Raw genomic sequence first — 15368 nt, forward strand, 5'->3', positions numbered from 1 at the left:
GAAATTCGTAACCAAATTTCTTTCGGTGAATTTCATTGAAACCCCTAAAGTTCGATTTTTTTCTTTTAACATATTTGATCAAAGTTTTTTTTTAAATTTTAGTGGCGCTCTAAAAAAAAAATTAATTGAAATCGATTAAATAACCATGTTTAATTTTTTTTTTTATAAATAAACAAGATCCACTTATATATACCAAGATATAAAAAAAATAAAAATAATCATGTCATTGATATATTTGTATTTAGAACCCATTCGGATTTAAGTTAAATTTAGACTTATTTAGATTTCCCAAAAAAAAAAGGCTATCTTAGATTTATGGCAGACCAAAAGTACACAATAAATAGGTCATATATTATTATTTTTTTAAATATTGCTTAAGGCTCCATTTGATATATCTTTTCAAATAAAGTTTATTTAAGTAAAGATCTTATAAGTAGAGCTTTCACCAAATATATTCGAGATATTTGATTGTTAATGAGAATTTTATTAAAAGTTATAAAAAATAATTTAATAAAAAAAATTTTAAAGTTATATTATGAAATAAATGAAACAGGAGTGTGACATAAATTAAGAATAGTTTATGTAATCTAACTATTAAAAAAAATTATTTAGAAAACCTATACAACATCTGTTTTCAAAAAACTAAAATTTAAGTTTTTATTAGTATAGATAGAATAGCTTATTTAATTTCTTAAGCCTCAACTCAACATATAACTAAATAATACTAAAAATTTTGAAAAGAACTTATAGAATTAAATACCTAGGTCAAAAAATAAAAAGATAAAAAGATGTATACAAAAGAAGGATGTTTTGGTAAATTCCCATGCAGTTTAGGATAGTCATGCGAGTCAAAATAATTTCTTGCGCATTAACAAATCTTCCTCGAGCGGAGGCTACACAGAACTGACTCGACTCTTCTTCTGGTTCTGGGTGTGCGGCACTAGCACAGCAAGTACAGTTCAAGCAATCGAACATGTCCGAAGCCAAACAAGAACTCATCTCCAGCTTGCAGTCGCAATTAGAGGCTCTTCAAAACAGAGTTAAGGTATCGCTATTTCTATTTTTTTCATTCTTATTGAATATTCTTTATTGTGTCTTTTTTATTTAAGTTATTTGCAACTTTTTAACTTGATGTGGTACCATTTACCAATTTGCAATGCGTGTATAACAGGAATTAGAGGCTGATAATGCAAAGCTATTGTCAAAACTCTCTCTCTGTCGCTGTGAAAAGGTCTGTTGACGAATTTTAATTGTTTATCTTTTTGTTTCTTGTTCAATCACAGTTTTCTCTCAATGAAGAAAATGAAAATAGATAATAGGTATATCTCAGATTGAGATGTTATAGCTTTTAGTCCGCCTCCCTTTGGCATGTTATCATTCTGGTGCTCAAGTTTAAATGTGAATGTGGTTGGTAAACATTAGGTTCCAATGAAATGTGGTTGCTTAACAAACATTCAGTTGTTGTGATTTTCAAAATCAAGCAAAACCAAAAGAGTTAGAAACATGCATAATATTTCTTTTTGTTCTCTGTGGTATTTGGTCGAAGCATGACAAAATGGAACCTGATATAAAATTATGATGCAGATAGAGGATAAGGTTCATGATGGTGTTGAAGATGGCACGACTTTGGTTGAGGAAAATAGGAAGACGGAAAGTGGAGGTTGTAAGACTGGGAAAAAGAAAGTAAAGGAGAAAATGTCAGGTCTTGTTTTAAACTCTACTTATCTATTCTTTGTCAGAGGCTGATATCGCCTGCTTTTTAAATCAGATTACTATTAGAATTCAAATAGCCTGTATGTAAAATTGGTAATGGGTCTTTATTAGCCAACTATCACCTATTCTACTTCTAGGTTTATCGTGTTTCTGAATCTGACTGGCACTTTTTGTTCTTACAGGAACTCTAAATCATCATTTCAAGAGATATGTTGCTCTAAAAGTCATGTATTTTGGTCAGAGGTATATAATTTCGTCATAAACTTGAAGCTCATTTCTTTAAGATATCAGTAGTTCTCTTCCCCTCTCCTTTCTTCCTAAAATGAAATGAAAATAGGAAAATCTGCTGAGCTTTTTAGGGAATCCGACATTACAAGAATCCAAGCTGACTCAATTGAGGCCTGATCCAGGCTGGATTGGATCAGCAATTCCTTTCTAGCTAAAAGAATATGCTTGGTTGGGTCCTGAGGGTGGTAGACTGATCAAATATGTTAATGGTACTTCAAAACACTAAAAACATACTAAGCGAGGACCCCCTTAGTAAATTAGTATGGAAATTTCCTTCCGAAAAAAATGTGCACCATCCGTAATAAACTTATGGAAGAACTAGATAAGAAATGTTAGTCGAGTATCTTCCTGATCACAACATGTTGCAATTCTCATGTAGTTGTGCTGTTAAAGCCTGAGTTAAGCTTTGGCCAAATCCTCTGGCTTGGGTAGGCTCTAGCCTTCAGGAGTAAGATTCCCGTTTGTGTTATAACATCTATGGATTGTTAACGCCAATGATTTATCTTCTCTTTATTTTTAGCACCTGGTCTAATATCCACTCACAATTTAAAATGAACACCTTTCTCCTTTGTCTGCTATATTTCAGGTTTTACGGTTTTGCTTCGGATGGGAATATGGAACCAACTGTGGAGGTGCATTATTTCAATTGTTTCTTCTTTCAAAATTAATTAAAAAAAAAAGAAATACAAACTTGTTGTGCAAAAGAGATTTAACCTGGTGTGCGAAATTAGTTCTCTATGTCCAGGAAGCAAATATTTTATATTCCAATCATAATCTCTTCTTGGAAGATGCAAAGCATCTGCTGCTGGAAAATATTAGATAAGCTGCTTCTAGTAGTTCAAATGGTAATAGTGTGACGATGTCTACAAAGAATGATAGGAGTATTATCATCTATGTTCTCAACCCTTCTAGGGTATGATGCTAAGCATCCTGTCAACATCAGTAACGAGGAAAGCTTGAATCAAGGTTTTCACCATTTCACTACCCACAGCAACTATATTACTAAAATAGGCTGGATAATTAGACAGTTAATATAGACAGATTTGTTGCTAGGAATGAAATAGGCTGCATTTAGAGTTGTATTATACAACAGATATCATCCATTCCTATTCCTGTATTTCTGCATGATTAAGGTGCTAGGAAACCATGCATGTGTCATTGATCTAAAATTACAGTTAATTTTCATATTGTTTCTCTTGCTGATTTATTTTATGATACTTCTCAAACTCTATATCGAAGATTGTAGTTCACGAGAACCATAGTGTATTAAAGATTAAGTTTTGGATATTGGTAACTGTCATAAACCAAGCTTCCTAGAAAGAATTTCATTTTCATTTTCATTTTTAATTATCCTACAAATGACATTTTCTTCATACCTTTGAATGCTTTGAAAGCGTACGATCTAGTTTTATCGAATAGCTATCATCTGTATAAGACATGAAGTTCTGTTTCTAATTCCAGCTTTCTTGCAGTCTGAAATTTTCAAAGCTCTTGAGAAGACAAGACTTTTAGTTGCTGACAAGAAGGAATCACATTACTCGAGATGTGGCAGAACAGATAAGGGGGTTTCCTCTGTTGGGCAAGTAAGTTAGAGTTTGTAAAACTTAGTATAATAATCAGCAAAAGCATTTTCCTGAGTTGGGTGTGACCATTATGTTACTGAATGAATTATAATCATAATTTCCAATTGTTGATGTTTTGTATTAGTATCCCTCTTCTGCTTAATCAGTTTCACCTATAACTAATATCAATCAGTAGTCATCCTTTTACCAGACTCTTGAAGTTAAGAAAGCAGTAAATGTTTGGTGCAGGTAATTGCTATATATTTACGGTCAAACATCAAGGAATGTAATACAAACAACGCAAGTATGGGTGAAACTGTTCAAGAAGAACAAATAGGTTTGTCATTTATCTTTTTGTTGGAAAACTTTAGTATAAATTATTGAGCTTAATATACACATAAAGTTAAGTCTTTTGGTGAAACTGCATTCTTTTGTAAACTGCAATCTTTCCATTCGAAAAGAAAAGCTCATGAAGGATTTTGTAAGGGGCTGGCAAAATAGCACAATACTAACAATAGCAAAGCATTATTTGACTCTTTAAATGTAGTTCGCTCAATATTGGTTGTCTACTGGATTTTTGTATAAAATCATATTCATATTGCAAAAGTTCAAATGTAAAAGTTTATGAGTCTGTATTTGCCATTTTAACTTACACAATGTGTATTATTCTCAGAAGATGAAATTGATTATGTGAGAGTACTGAATCGAGTCCTCCCAAAAGATATTCGAGTTATGGGGTGGTCTCCTGCTCCAACTGATTTCAGTGCAAGGTTTATCTACAGATTCAAAAAAATATTACCTTTTTTTTTTTCCAATTTTTTGATTCTCAATGATGGTTGTATGACAGTTCTTGTTTCGAGAGGGTATTTAAAGTTTAACTTGTTCCTTTATAATTGAAATGTCAACCCGGTGACTCAGTGATTTTTCATAAGAATTTCACTATTTTGCTCATGATAGTGTTCTCTTATGCTCTGGCATGATCTGTTGCTTTTACAATAATTGCAGGTTTAGCTGTATAAGTAGGAAATATAAATACTTTTTTTGGAGAGAAAATCTAAATCTGTCGGTAGGTGATTCCTTTTCCTGACAATTTGTGGACCTACTTCTTTGCTGCTCATAGAGAGAGCAACAGTTTCAATAACACTTTCTTCTATGTTTCGAATCTCACCAGGCTATGGAGAGTGCAGGAAAGAAATTTGTAGGGGAGCATGACTTCCGAAACTTCTGTAAAATGGATGCAGCAAATGTACACAACTATAAGCGGCATGTCACCTCATTTGAAATTTCTCCTTGTTATATCAGGTTGGCACTGGTAAAAATATCTCTTGACCCAATTTTTGTTTTCATATTTGTTAGAGCTTAAATATTGGTTTCATCTTCCTCTATGTATTTCTCAAAATTAAGGGGCATACCTTGGCCCACTAATACCATAGCCATTTCTAACCTCCATCCTCACATGAGATTATACGAACTCTTGACCCTGGTACTTTTAATCATGCATTAATTCTGATTAATCTTTCACTATAAATTTTATATGGGTTTCTCCTTAAATTTTTACCTCTTTTATTTTGACCCGCCTTTTATAATGAAATATTATTGTTGTACAATCTTGTTATTTTCTTTTGAGCTTTGCTAGTTAGAATATATTCGAAAATCTGAGAGTACTCAATTTCACTTGCAGTTTTGAAGGCAATCAACTTTGTGCTATTAAGATTAGAGGTAGCGCTTTCTTGTGGCACCAGGTCAGGTGCATGGTTGCTGTACTGTTTATGATTGGCCAAGGTCTTGAATCCATTGATGTATGTAGCAGACATCCTTGAAACTCAGAATTTTACCTTTTGGAAAGTCGTTTCCATTTATGAAACTTTGTTTTACATTGTAAAAGAAACTGACATGAAGTGCTCAACTTTGCAGGTAATAGAATCATTACTGGACACGAATGGGATACCAAGAAAACCTCAATACAATATGGCTCCAGAGATACCATTAGTTCTTCAATCCTGTGACTTTGACGGTCTCAAGTTTACTTGTTCATTAGGTATTTAACCAATTTCAAGGAATTGTTCTTTGTTGGAAGTTTCTACTATTAAGGATCATATAGGTTGAACTTCAATGTTTACACATTCCTTTGGTTTGCTTGCAATCTTTAATGTGATTGCTCATTTTAACTTGCCATGGCACTATCATTTATTTCTCTCTCTGTTCCATGAATAGATGCTGGGCACGATTTGCGCCTGCACTTGCGGAATGAATGTCAAGTGTATCAACTCCAAGCTGCAATCTTTCATGAGGCTCTTCTCAACTGTTTGCCTTTAGCTAATGGTCTAGAAATCAGTTCTTCTTTAATCCATTTACATTAGTTACGTACAACCTTCCCGTCCTTTCTGGCTGAGACCACCTTTAATTTTTCAGACCAGAACTCATTGAGAAATGGAATGGTCAAGAAGAAGGCTTCCCATATCCCCCTCTTTTCACGGCCAACTGAGCGTAAATTCCTCCACACCTTAAGCACTCATGTTATTATGCCCATTTTAAAGGTTTTTGCCTAACTTCTTATTGCTTGAACTGATTCCAGCAACATATGAGGAGAGACGTGCAAAATTGGACTCAAGAAAATGAAATTGAAGACTTTTTGACCGATCACTTGGAAGTCAACAGTAAACTCTTGTTTCCTGTACAATGTACCAATAGAAACCTACGTGATTAATTGCTTAGCACTGGTTTGTAGCTTTCTTTTTTCTTGTTAATCTATTTATTTTGATTATTGTGGGCGGGGAAGAAGTTGGGATGACCCGCTAAGCCTTTCCATTACAGGCACAGCAGAGTAAGAATTCACTAGATTACAAACTTGAAATTGAAGCTCAAACTTGCTTGTGAGCTTAAATTTTTCACCAATGATGCCCGCCTTCTGGATGAGATTTGTTCTCAATTTTTCACCTAGAAATAGAAAATGCAATCATCTTTATTCCAATTACAGCTAGAAGCCTAGAACTTAATCATGATTTAGGTATAAGAATCTAGCTGTTTTCGTGATTCAATCATTTAATTAACTTGTTTTTGTTGCTTATGCATGGGTAGTTGACGAAAGCAAAAGCACTTTTTTCCCCTCTTAACTCCCAATTTTTTGGGCTTTGGCATCTTGAAGTGTCTTAAAATCAACTTCTTGCTCATTACCCATTATAGCTGTGGGGAAAGTGGAAGCATAAAGGTCCCAAGACAACTCATTTTCCAACTTCTTTTCTTAGAGATAACATCACTTAAAAAGTTTTGCCACACAACAGTCTCTTACAATTTGTTTCAATTTTTTGTCTTACAAGTTGTTTCAAATTTGTGCTTCGTGACCCCATCATTGGTAGTGGATGTTCCATACATAGTTCTTTTTGAAATCAAGTTATAAAGATGCTTAATGTTTGACGACTGCAGATATATATATATAATATAATATAAAAAATTGCTAGAGGTTGGGGATTTTTTTATAATAAATTCCTTGATACAGTCTTTAAAATTCTTTTTGTTAATTTAATTAAATTGCATTGAAATAATAATACCTTTAATTAGTATTTTGGATTTGAGTCATTTGACTACAAAAACAAATGAAAAACAAAATCTGTTAGTTTGGCTAATTTACAATGGAGCCCTCATTGTTTAATGAAAAATAATATAAACCAATAATTTTCAGAACTCGTCATTTAAGTCCTATAAATAATAAGAAAAGGGAGTGGTTCCCGCGAGGAAAAATCGGATCAAAACGAGAAGGGTGAGCGCCTCTTCTTCTCATTTTGTTTTGTTGCTTTCCTGCGCTTGCTTTGTGTCGAATATACAGAGAGAGAGATAAGAAAATGGAGGCAGCAATGGGATTGATGAGAAGAATGCCGCCGAAGCACTCGGAAACAGCACTGTCTGCACTTCTCAGCCTCTTGCCTGATCACTCCTCCGATCTCCTCTCTCAAGTCGATCAGCCTCTCCAGGTCTTTCTCCTTTCATTAGGGTTTCCAAATTCCCAAATTGACTTATTTTTGTTAGTTTTAGTAAATATTCTAAATGGGTTTTTGTTATTATTGCAAAATAATGATTAATTTTTTTTTGGGGGAAAAAAACAGGTTTTATTAGATGAGGAGAGCGGGAAAGAGTTCATTTTGTGTGAATACAACAGAGATGCTGATTCTTATAGGTATTAATTAATAATGATAATCCTCCACCATATTTGTGCTTTTGCATTGTTACTTTGTTGTAGTCACTAAGTGGGAAGCCGCCCAATGGGATCACGAGGCACTAGCTATTGAGCAGAAGTGAAAATTGACTGCCAACTGAAGTGAGGGTTTACTGAAGACTTTAGTTGATATGCTTTCAAAATTAAGCATTAGTACACCATTACAAACATACCTTAGTACTGGCTACTTGTATCTGACATAGGTTCTTGGGTAAAACATCTTTGCCCAGATTGAATGAGGGAGTTCTAAGCAATTAGTTTTGTGTTAGTAATTGCTAATCATCTCTTTGTTTTCAGATATCAATTATTCAACAAAATCATTCTTCTAGTATTTGGTTGTACATGTATAACCTAAACTTCTCCCATTCTGATGCGTAATCACTTGTTCAGTTAAACCATTGATTTTTTTAGTTGTCCTAATTAACAATGTTGTATATATTTTCTTCTATGGAATTATACTCATTTTGCAGGTCTCCTTGGTCAAATAAGTACCATCCGCCATTGGAGGATGCACTGTACCCTCCTGCAGAGTTAAGGAAGCTTGAAATTGAAGCGAATGAAGTGTTTGCAATTTATCGTGACCAGTGAGGTTCTTTACTTACCTCGTCTTTTAAGTTAGTTTCCACTGCTCTTTATATAAAGAGGTCACACTCTGATGAACATTTAAAAAAAAAAAAAAAAAACTCCATTTTGGATCTCAAATTGTTAATTTTTTGAAAGATTAGTGTGCTTGAATCTTCTATAACTTCCTTGTACAATATACCCCTCATTTAGCTTGTTCTTTACATATTTTATATTCGTAGTGGCTGCTTGATTAACCATTAAATTGGTAGGTATTATGAAGGTGGTATTTCATCAGTTTACATGTGGGAAGATGATAATGAAGGATTTGTAGCTTGCTTTTTGATAAAGAAAGGTAAAGTTTTTTACTTTTTAACCAAACTAGGTGCCAAGAGAGTTTTTTCCCCTTGATAATGTTATTCCTTTTTTGTTGGATGAAGATGGTTCAAAGACAGCACAGGGAAGAAGGGGACATTTGGAGGAGGGAGCCTGGGATGCTATACATGTTATAGAAGTAAGCTTCATAAGCCCAAGCTGGATTTAGATGTGTGGGAATGAGCTTAAAGACACCTTCCTCCTCCCACTCTCTATCATTTTTTCCTATTCAAGTATGCCCATCATTCATTCCCTCAAACATGTTACAACTCTAATTATCTTTTTTATTTAGGTGGCGCCAGAGGAAGAAGGAATAGCTCGTTATTGTTTAACTAGTACTGTCATGTTGTCTTTGACTACGGATCATGAGTCATCAGGCACATTCAGTTTGTCTGGATCAATTAGACGGCAGGTGATTTGTCATTTGAATTGCTATGGAGTAATGTTTTTTGAAACATCATGGAGAATGGAATTTTCTTGTAGACTATTTAGTCTCAGAATTAATAATTCATGTGTACAGTAGTATCTAGTTTAATAGATGACTAATCTACTATCAAACTACCAATGCAAAATCATCAATCAAGGAAACACCTAAACAGGCCTAGTTATTTAAGATAAAGTTTATGCTTATGTGGAGTAGGAGTTTGATCACTTAGAAACAGTATTATATCAACCGTAAAAAGATTGCCATGAAACTCTTTAGACCTTTCCATCATTCCATTGCTTTTTTGACAAATTGTTTCTAACAACGGGCTCTCAGTGGACAAGGAAATTACTCTTGGTTTGTTATTGGTGATTCAATTTTTAATAAATATATATTGAACTGCTTTCACTGTGGAGTATCTTTTTCTTGGTTGAAAGCTGCTTGTGGAATTGCTGTACTATAGACTGAAATGCATCTATACAGCTAACTATAATTGCACTTTCCTCATATACTTGTGTCTGCATTTGATGCTTGGCACATATCTCTAAAAATGTTTAGTTTACCTAAAATTTCTGAAGATCTCGTTAGAACCTTAGCTAAATAACAGCTAAATCATGCTTCACATTGTCTGATGGTAGGACTGGTTAACAGCAAGTTGGTCATGGGAAGCATTAATAGTTGTTTGGCTATCCTTTTATTCTTTTGATATGGACTTAAACTGATTTTTTTTTTTTTGCCCATTTTCTTCTTGTCATAGATGAATATGGACCTCTCAGTTTCAGAGGGCCATCTTTGTAACATGGGAAAGATGATAGAAGAAATGGAGGGCAAACTGAGGAACTCACTAGATCAGGTATCTGAAATCTTGGTTTTTGGTGGTGTGATAAGTAGTGAGTCATAGCCATTAGGTAGGCGCTTCGGATTTTCCATAATCATCATCGACCAACACATGTTGCAGGTTTATTTTGGGAAGACCAAAGAAATGGTTTGCACCCTACGACCACCATCTGAAGTGATAATGAGACTGCCAGACAGTACAGGCTTGTGAAAAGGAGATGCTTCCATTCGTTAGTGAGATATGAAAGTCATCTGTCCTGTACTCACATTCAGACATTGATATGTTCTAAGGTCGCGCGGTCATATAGATTGAACCTTCTCTAGGATTTTGCTTTGCTTGTTCCCCAGACAATTTTTTCTTTTTCCCCTTTTTGTCCTTTTTTTCCACCGGGTTCAATTTCAATGACACATTTGATGTATAACCTCATTTTTCCTTACAAGTTGTTTTTCTCATAAATTGGCAGGCACGGTCACCAATTTAATCACGAAGTTACTTCTTCCAAGACATGCCTTATAAATAACTGTTGAAATGTTAGATAATTTGCTGATTTTGAATCCACTCGTAAATGTTAACTACACAAAATCTCAGGGTTTCTTTTCACTGTGCATCACATCAAAAGTTTCAGCACCAGTGAAAGTGTCAAAGATACATAAACATGCAGATGACGGAAAACATCGTATGATTTTATCTATCTAGTGTGATAGTATTCAAATCCAATACAAACAAGAACGGAGCAGTAAAACCAAGGGCTTCCCAAATAAAAAGTATAACCACAGGCAAGCATTATAACATTGTTGTTTGTTGTCCAACACTTAAGTGTTGCTACCTTAAGAGTTCAAAACATATCCAAGTGAAAGCTTCAAGCTGTCTTGGTATCAGGCTCACTGGAAGTAGATGGTGGTGGTGCTTCCCTGTTCCCTGCTGGTGTTGTTCCCACCTCATTCTCCTCTTCTGTGTCACTCTCATCATTTTCTGCAAGAACATTGAACAGGAAGTTTAGTTCTTAAAAGTCCAAATATGGTCCGATAGACAATAAATGCGTGCCGGAATCATCTAACTGCATTAACAACTAAACTCACCATCACCGCCGGCAGCTTCAGCATCAAGACCTCCCATGTTCATTTTCTAGACCCATGCAAACAAACATAATGAGCAATCAGAAACTTATAACTTGATAATAATTATGAGGTAACATTAGCACTTACAGAGAAGTCAAGATCCCCGAAGTCCATATCAGCTGGAGCTGCAACCAAAAGACCGAATAAATTAGTCATAGAACAAAAAGGTCCTAATGGAACTAGATGACTGTTTAGGTAGATTATTAAACTCACGTTTATCATCCTTCCCTTCCTCATCCTCATCAATCCACTTATCCCAATCAACTTTCAGAAATACAGGAGGTTTTCCCGCCTGCTTTAGCAGCCTGCTCCACCATTTGTTTTCTGCCTTTTTCACAAGGTAATGGATATTTCTCAAGCCAACACTAGCTTTGCTCTCCTGCAAGCACCATAATCATGTACTCAAGATTTGATAAATCAAATATCAAGTACCAGCCAATATACATGCAATTATAGTTGGGCACCTACATTGACATCAACCTTGTCGTACAAATCAATGTCAACTTCATAGGGTATCTTATCTGGTCCACTGGTAGCAGAGAAGAAAAATTTTCCTTCAGGCTCCAATTTAAGCTTCACATCTTGAGCATCAGGCAGGTCAATGGTTATGTAGACCCTGTCAGTCCTCTGGGCCCATTTCACAGTAGGATGCCGGCTGAAAGTTGAATATTCAAAAGGAAAATTAGAGACTAAAAAGGAACAATGATGGATCGGACAAGACTTAGCAATATTCTCCCTAAACCTACAGAGCAGTGTAGCACTGGTTCAGTTATAATTTGACCAAATGAGCTAAGTCTGCCAACATAGTTTTCAGTTTTCATATGGCCAATAACGTTAGATACAGCAGAAACAAAAAGCATGTACTACAAAGGTATTTGAAATTTCCTTAATAAATGTCAAAATTCATGCATCAACGCAGAAACCGATTTTACTATGCCATAGAAAAGAACTTCAAATCCATGAAATATACTGCATTGGAAATTCATCTAAATCCCCATGCCCCAGGTTTGCTCTCGAAAATTGTCACACTCCAACCCAAGGCACAGAAAATTCTACAATCATACTTGAAATTTGAACAATCAACCAGAATATTGATACTACTCTACTTAGGAAACAAAAATACTTCATTTGATGTGATGCAAGATATCAAATACCAAAGCACCAGGGACTGATCAAAGTAAGCAAACCATTCATTCATACAGCATCAAATGAACTAACCATTGATATAAATGCCCAAAGCTAATGTAGCTAAACACAACTTAAAATTACAAAAAATTACAATATAAGCCTATTAAAGCAAAACAGAAAGATGCCATCATTTAAAATTATCAAACAACAAGTCCTAGAATCCACAAATCAAACTAACGCCCTGAGAAACAAAACAAGGGAAAAAAAAAAGATCCGAAATTCCAAACTTTTCCTTTACTCAACCAAACAGAAGCATTAAAACAAATTGGAAGAAAAAAAGAAAAAACTGCTACAGCGGAGTTCGATCGAAAAATACTATCTTTTTTTTTTCCCTTCATTTTCTCAGAAACCAAACAGATTTCAATACGAAACCGAAGAATAAACTTAAAACAATACCTCATCTTGTCGATAAAAACAATTATGCGCTTTTAACCTACGAAGAGTTGAAAAAGAGGCGAAGCAAAGAAAGTACGTGAGGTTAATGCTGGTTAACTACGATTTCTGAAGTCTGATATTTATAGGCAATCTGTAAAGGGATAAAATATAGTTAAAAAAGAAATTAATAAATGATGATTTTTGTCAGTCTAGATCCTTCCTTTTTCTTCTAGGTGCCGATGCGATGAGATATCGATATGCTTTCTATTTTATAAAATAATTACAGTTTAATTGAAACATAAATACTGCTAAGTATTTATTCTATTTATTTGCTTGTATTAATTGAGATAATGACAATCACTTTTTCTCTTAATCATGTGGATCAATATGTAAAGTCATTACTTATTCTGTAATTTCATTGAATTATCTATAATTAAACCAAAAATTTATTTGATTTAACTTATTTATAATTTGATATTAAATATGATAGGCATTTTTTTCTTTTATCGGAATTGTTGTGATGCATTTACGTATTGGCTAATTTACCCTTAATAAATTTGACATTAACTAGTTTACATTTTCCTTTTCTTTAATACTATTACTATTATTATTATTAGTATTTTCGTGTAAAGATAACTAGTTTACCCTTCAACCCCCACTTATGGGTGAATTGATGATTGACAAGAGAATCAAAGAAACTTTATTATTATTTAGTGAGTGAGGGGCCCAAGTGAAAAGTAACCTATTTTGATTTTTTGAACTCAAATTTTGGTCAAAAGAATTTTTTATTTTTTTTTCAAAAGCAATGACATAAATCTCACCTTTAACGGTTAAATACAGTTAAAAGAGTAGTTGGTAGGCCAGCTTCAGTCGGCAATGGAATGGCCAATCTCAACGCACTGTTACAAAAATGCAGTAGTAATGTCCCAGTCTCTCACATTCACATAAAGCAACTACAAGCTCACCTTACTACCACCGGCCAATTCCAATCCAAATTGTGCCCCGTTCGATCCAAAATCATCGAATTTTACGCGCTTTCTCCTCTCAACGAGCTCGCTTACGCACACGCTTTGTTCCGCCAAATCAACGCGCCTTCCACCAACGACTTTAACGCTATCCTCCGAGGCCTCGCCCACTCTTCGAAACCCACGAACGCCGTCCTATGGTACCGCCAAATGTTACGCGGGTCCCACAGGTCCGACGCGCTCACGTGCTCGTTTGCTCTCAAAGCATGCGCGCGTGTCCTGGCTTTGTTTGAGACTTTACAGATTCATTCGCACGTTTTGCGTCATGGGTTCTTGGCTGATGCGTTGTTGGGTACTACTTTGTTGGATGTCTATGCGAAAGTTGGCGAGATTGTAAGTGCTAAGAAGGTGTTTGATGAAATGGGTGTGAGAGACATTGCGTCGTGGAATGCGTTGATTGCTGGGTTGGCTCAGGGGAATTTGGCGAGTGAAGCAGTTGATTTGTTTAAGAGGATGAAAATGGAGGGTGTTTTTAAGCCTAATGAGGTTACGGTTCTGGGAGCTTTGGCGGCGTGTGGTCATTTGGGTGCTTGGAAAGAAGGAGACAAGATTCATGAATATATAAGAGAAGAGAGGCTTGATATGAATGTGGTAGTGTGCAATGCAGTAATTGATATGTATGCTAAGTGCGGGCTTCTGGATAAGGCGTTTGAAGTGTTTGATAATATCAAGTGTAGGAAGAGTCTTGTTACGTGGAATACTATGGTAATGGCGTTTGCAGTGCATGGAGATGGGCCTAGAGCCCTTGAGCTTTTTGAGCAAATGGGTCGTGCTGGGGTGAAGCCGGATGATGTCTCGTACTTGGCCGCATTATGTGCATGTAACCATGCAGGTTTAGTTGATGATGGTGTGAGGTTGTTTAATTCAATGGCGAATTGTGGAGTGAAACCTAATATGAAGCACTATGGGAGTGTGGTTGATTTGTTGGGCCGAGCTGGGAGGCTGCAAGAGGCTTGTGACATCGTAAAATCCGTATCAATGGGGACTGATATGGTACTTTGGCAGACATTGCTTGGCGCTTGCCAACTTTACGGCGATGTGGAAATGGCAGAAATCGCTTCAAGAAAGCTAGTAGAGATGGGTTCTAACAATTGTGGTGATTTTGTGCTGTTATCAAATCTTTATGCAGCATATGAGAGATGGGATGATGTGGGGAGGGTGAGGAAAGCCATGAAGAATAGGGACGTGAAAAAGGTGCCTGGCTTCAGCTACATTGAAGTTGGTGGTGTTATCCACAAGTTTTTCACCAGCGACAAGAGCCATGTAAAATGGAGGGAAATTTATGAGAAATTGGATGAGATTATGTTCAAGATTAAAGAGTATGGATATGCGGCAGGGACTAGTTGTGTATTGCACGATATAGGGGAAGAGGAGAAGGAGAATGCATTATGTTATCACAGCGAGAAGTTAGCTGTGGCTTTTGGTTTGATCAGTATAAGTGAGGCAACCTCAATTCAAGTGTTTAAGAACCTTAGGATATGCAGAGATTGTCATGATGTGATTAAGCTTATATCAAAGGTCTATAATCGGGAAATTATCGTTAGGGATCGAGTTCGGTTTCATAGATTCAAAGATGGTGCTTGTTCTTGCAAAGATTATTGGTGACAATTGGTTTCTTTCATGCATAAGAGATGATGGTTTCGAAAGCTACTAAGGCAATCCAGAAATTGCAACCTGAATAGCGGAAATTA

General features: G+C 35.5%; 4 protein-coding genes across 4 annotated transcripts; 3 read left to right on the plus strand and 1 right to left on the minus strand.

Moving 5' to 3' along the window:
• The first annotated feature begins 915 nt into the window (after positions 1–915).
• On the plus strand, positions 916–6469 carry LOC18041179 (tRNA pseudouridine(38/39) synthase). The gene is made up of 15 exons (XM_006434492.2): positions 916–1045; positions 1172–1231; positions 1585–1702; positions 1896–1956; positions 2588–2633; positions 3474–3584; positions 3813–3900; positions 4237–4333; positions 4569–4629; positions 4735–4865; positions 5245–5362; positions 5478–5601; positions 5778–5885; positions 5976–6050; positions 6139–6469. The coding sequence occupies exons 1-15, from the start codon at positions 974–976 to the stop codon at positions 6180–6182; spliced, it is 1314 nt and encodes a 437-aa protein (XP_006434555.1). The 5' UTR covers positions 916–973; the 3' UTR covers positions 6183–6469.
• Positions 6470–7306: 837 nt separating this feature from the next.
• Positions 7307–10486, plus strand: LOC18041180 (probable F-actin-capping protein subunit beta). The gene is made up of 8 exons (XM_006434494.2): positions 7307–7531; positions 7664–7734; positions 8244–8357; positions 8607–8689; positions 8775–8848; positions 9002–9121; positions 9891–9986; positions 10092–10486. Exons 1-8 carry the CDS (start codon positions 7403–7405, stop codon positions 10179–10181), a joined length of 777 nt encoding a protein of 258 aa, XP_006434557.1. The 5' UTR covers positions 7307–7402; the 3' UTR covers positions 10182–10486.
• Positions 10487–10507: 21 nt separating this feature from the next.
• LOC18042700 (uncharacterized protein OsI_027940) lies at positions 10508–12850 on the minus strand. The gene is made up of 6 exons (XM_006434497.2): positions 12674–12850; positions 11558–11744; positions 11303–11468; positions 11177–11214; positions 11051–11096; positions 10508–10943 (listed from the first exon to the last, which is right to left on the minus strand). Exons 1-6 carry the CDS (start codon positions 12676–12678, stop codon positions 10831–10833), a joined length of 555 nt encoding a protein of 184 aa, XP_006434560.1. The 5' UTR covers positions 12679–12850; the 3' UTR covers positions 10508–10830.
• Positions 12851–13474: 624 nt separating this feature from the next.
• LOC18041234 (pentatricopeptide repeat-containing protein At1g34160) lies at positions 13475–15366 on the plus strand. Its single transcript, XM_006434499.2, has one exon. It carries the CDS (start codon positions 13534–13536, stop codon positions 15280–15282), a length of 1749 nt encoding a protein of 582 aa, XP_006434562.1. The 5' UTR covers positions 13475–13533; the 3' UTR covers positions 15283–15366.
• The last annotated feature ends 2 nt before the right edge of the window (positions 15367–15368 follow it).

Source organism: Citrus clementina, unplaced genomic scaffold, assembly GCF_000493195.1.
Source record: "Citrus clementina cultivar Clemenules unplaced genomic scaffold, Citrus_clementina_v1.0 scaffold_5, whole genome shotgun sequence".
In the NCBI taxonomy this organism is placed as follows: Eukaryota; Viridiplantae; Streptophyta; class Magnoliopsida; order Sapindales; family Rutaceae; genus Citrus; species Citrus x clementina.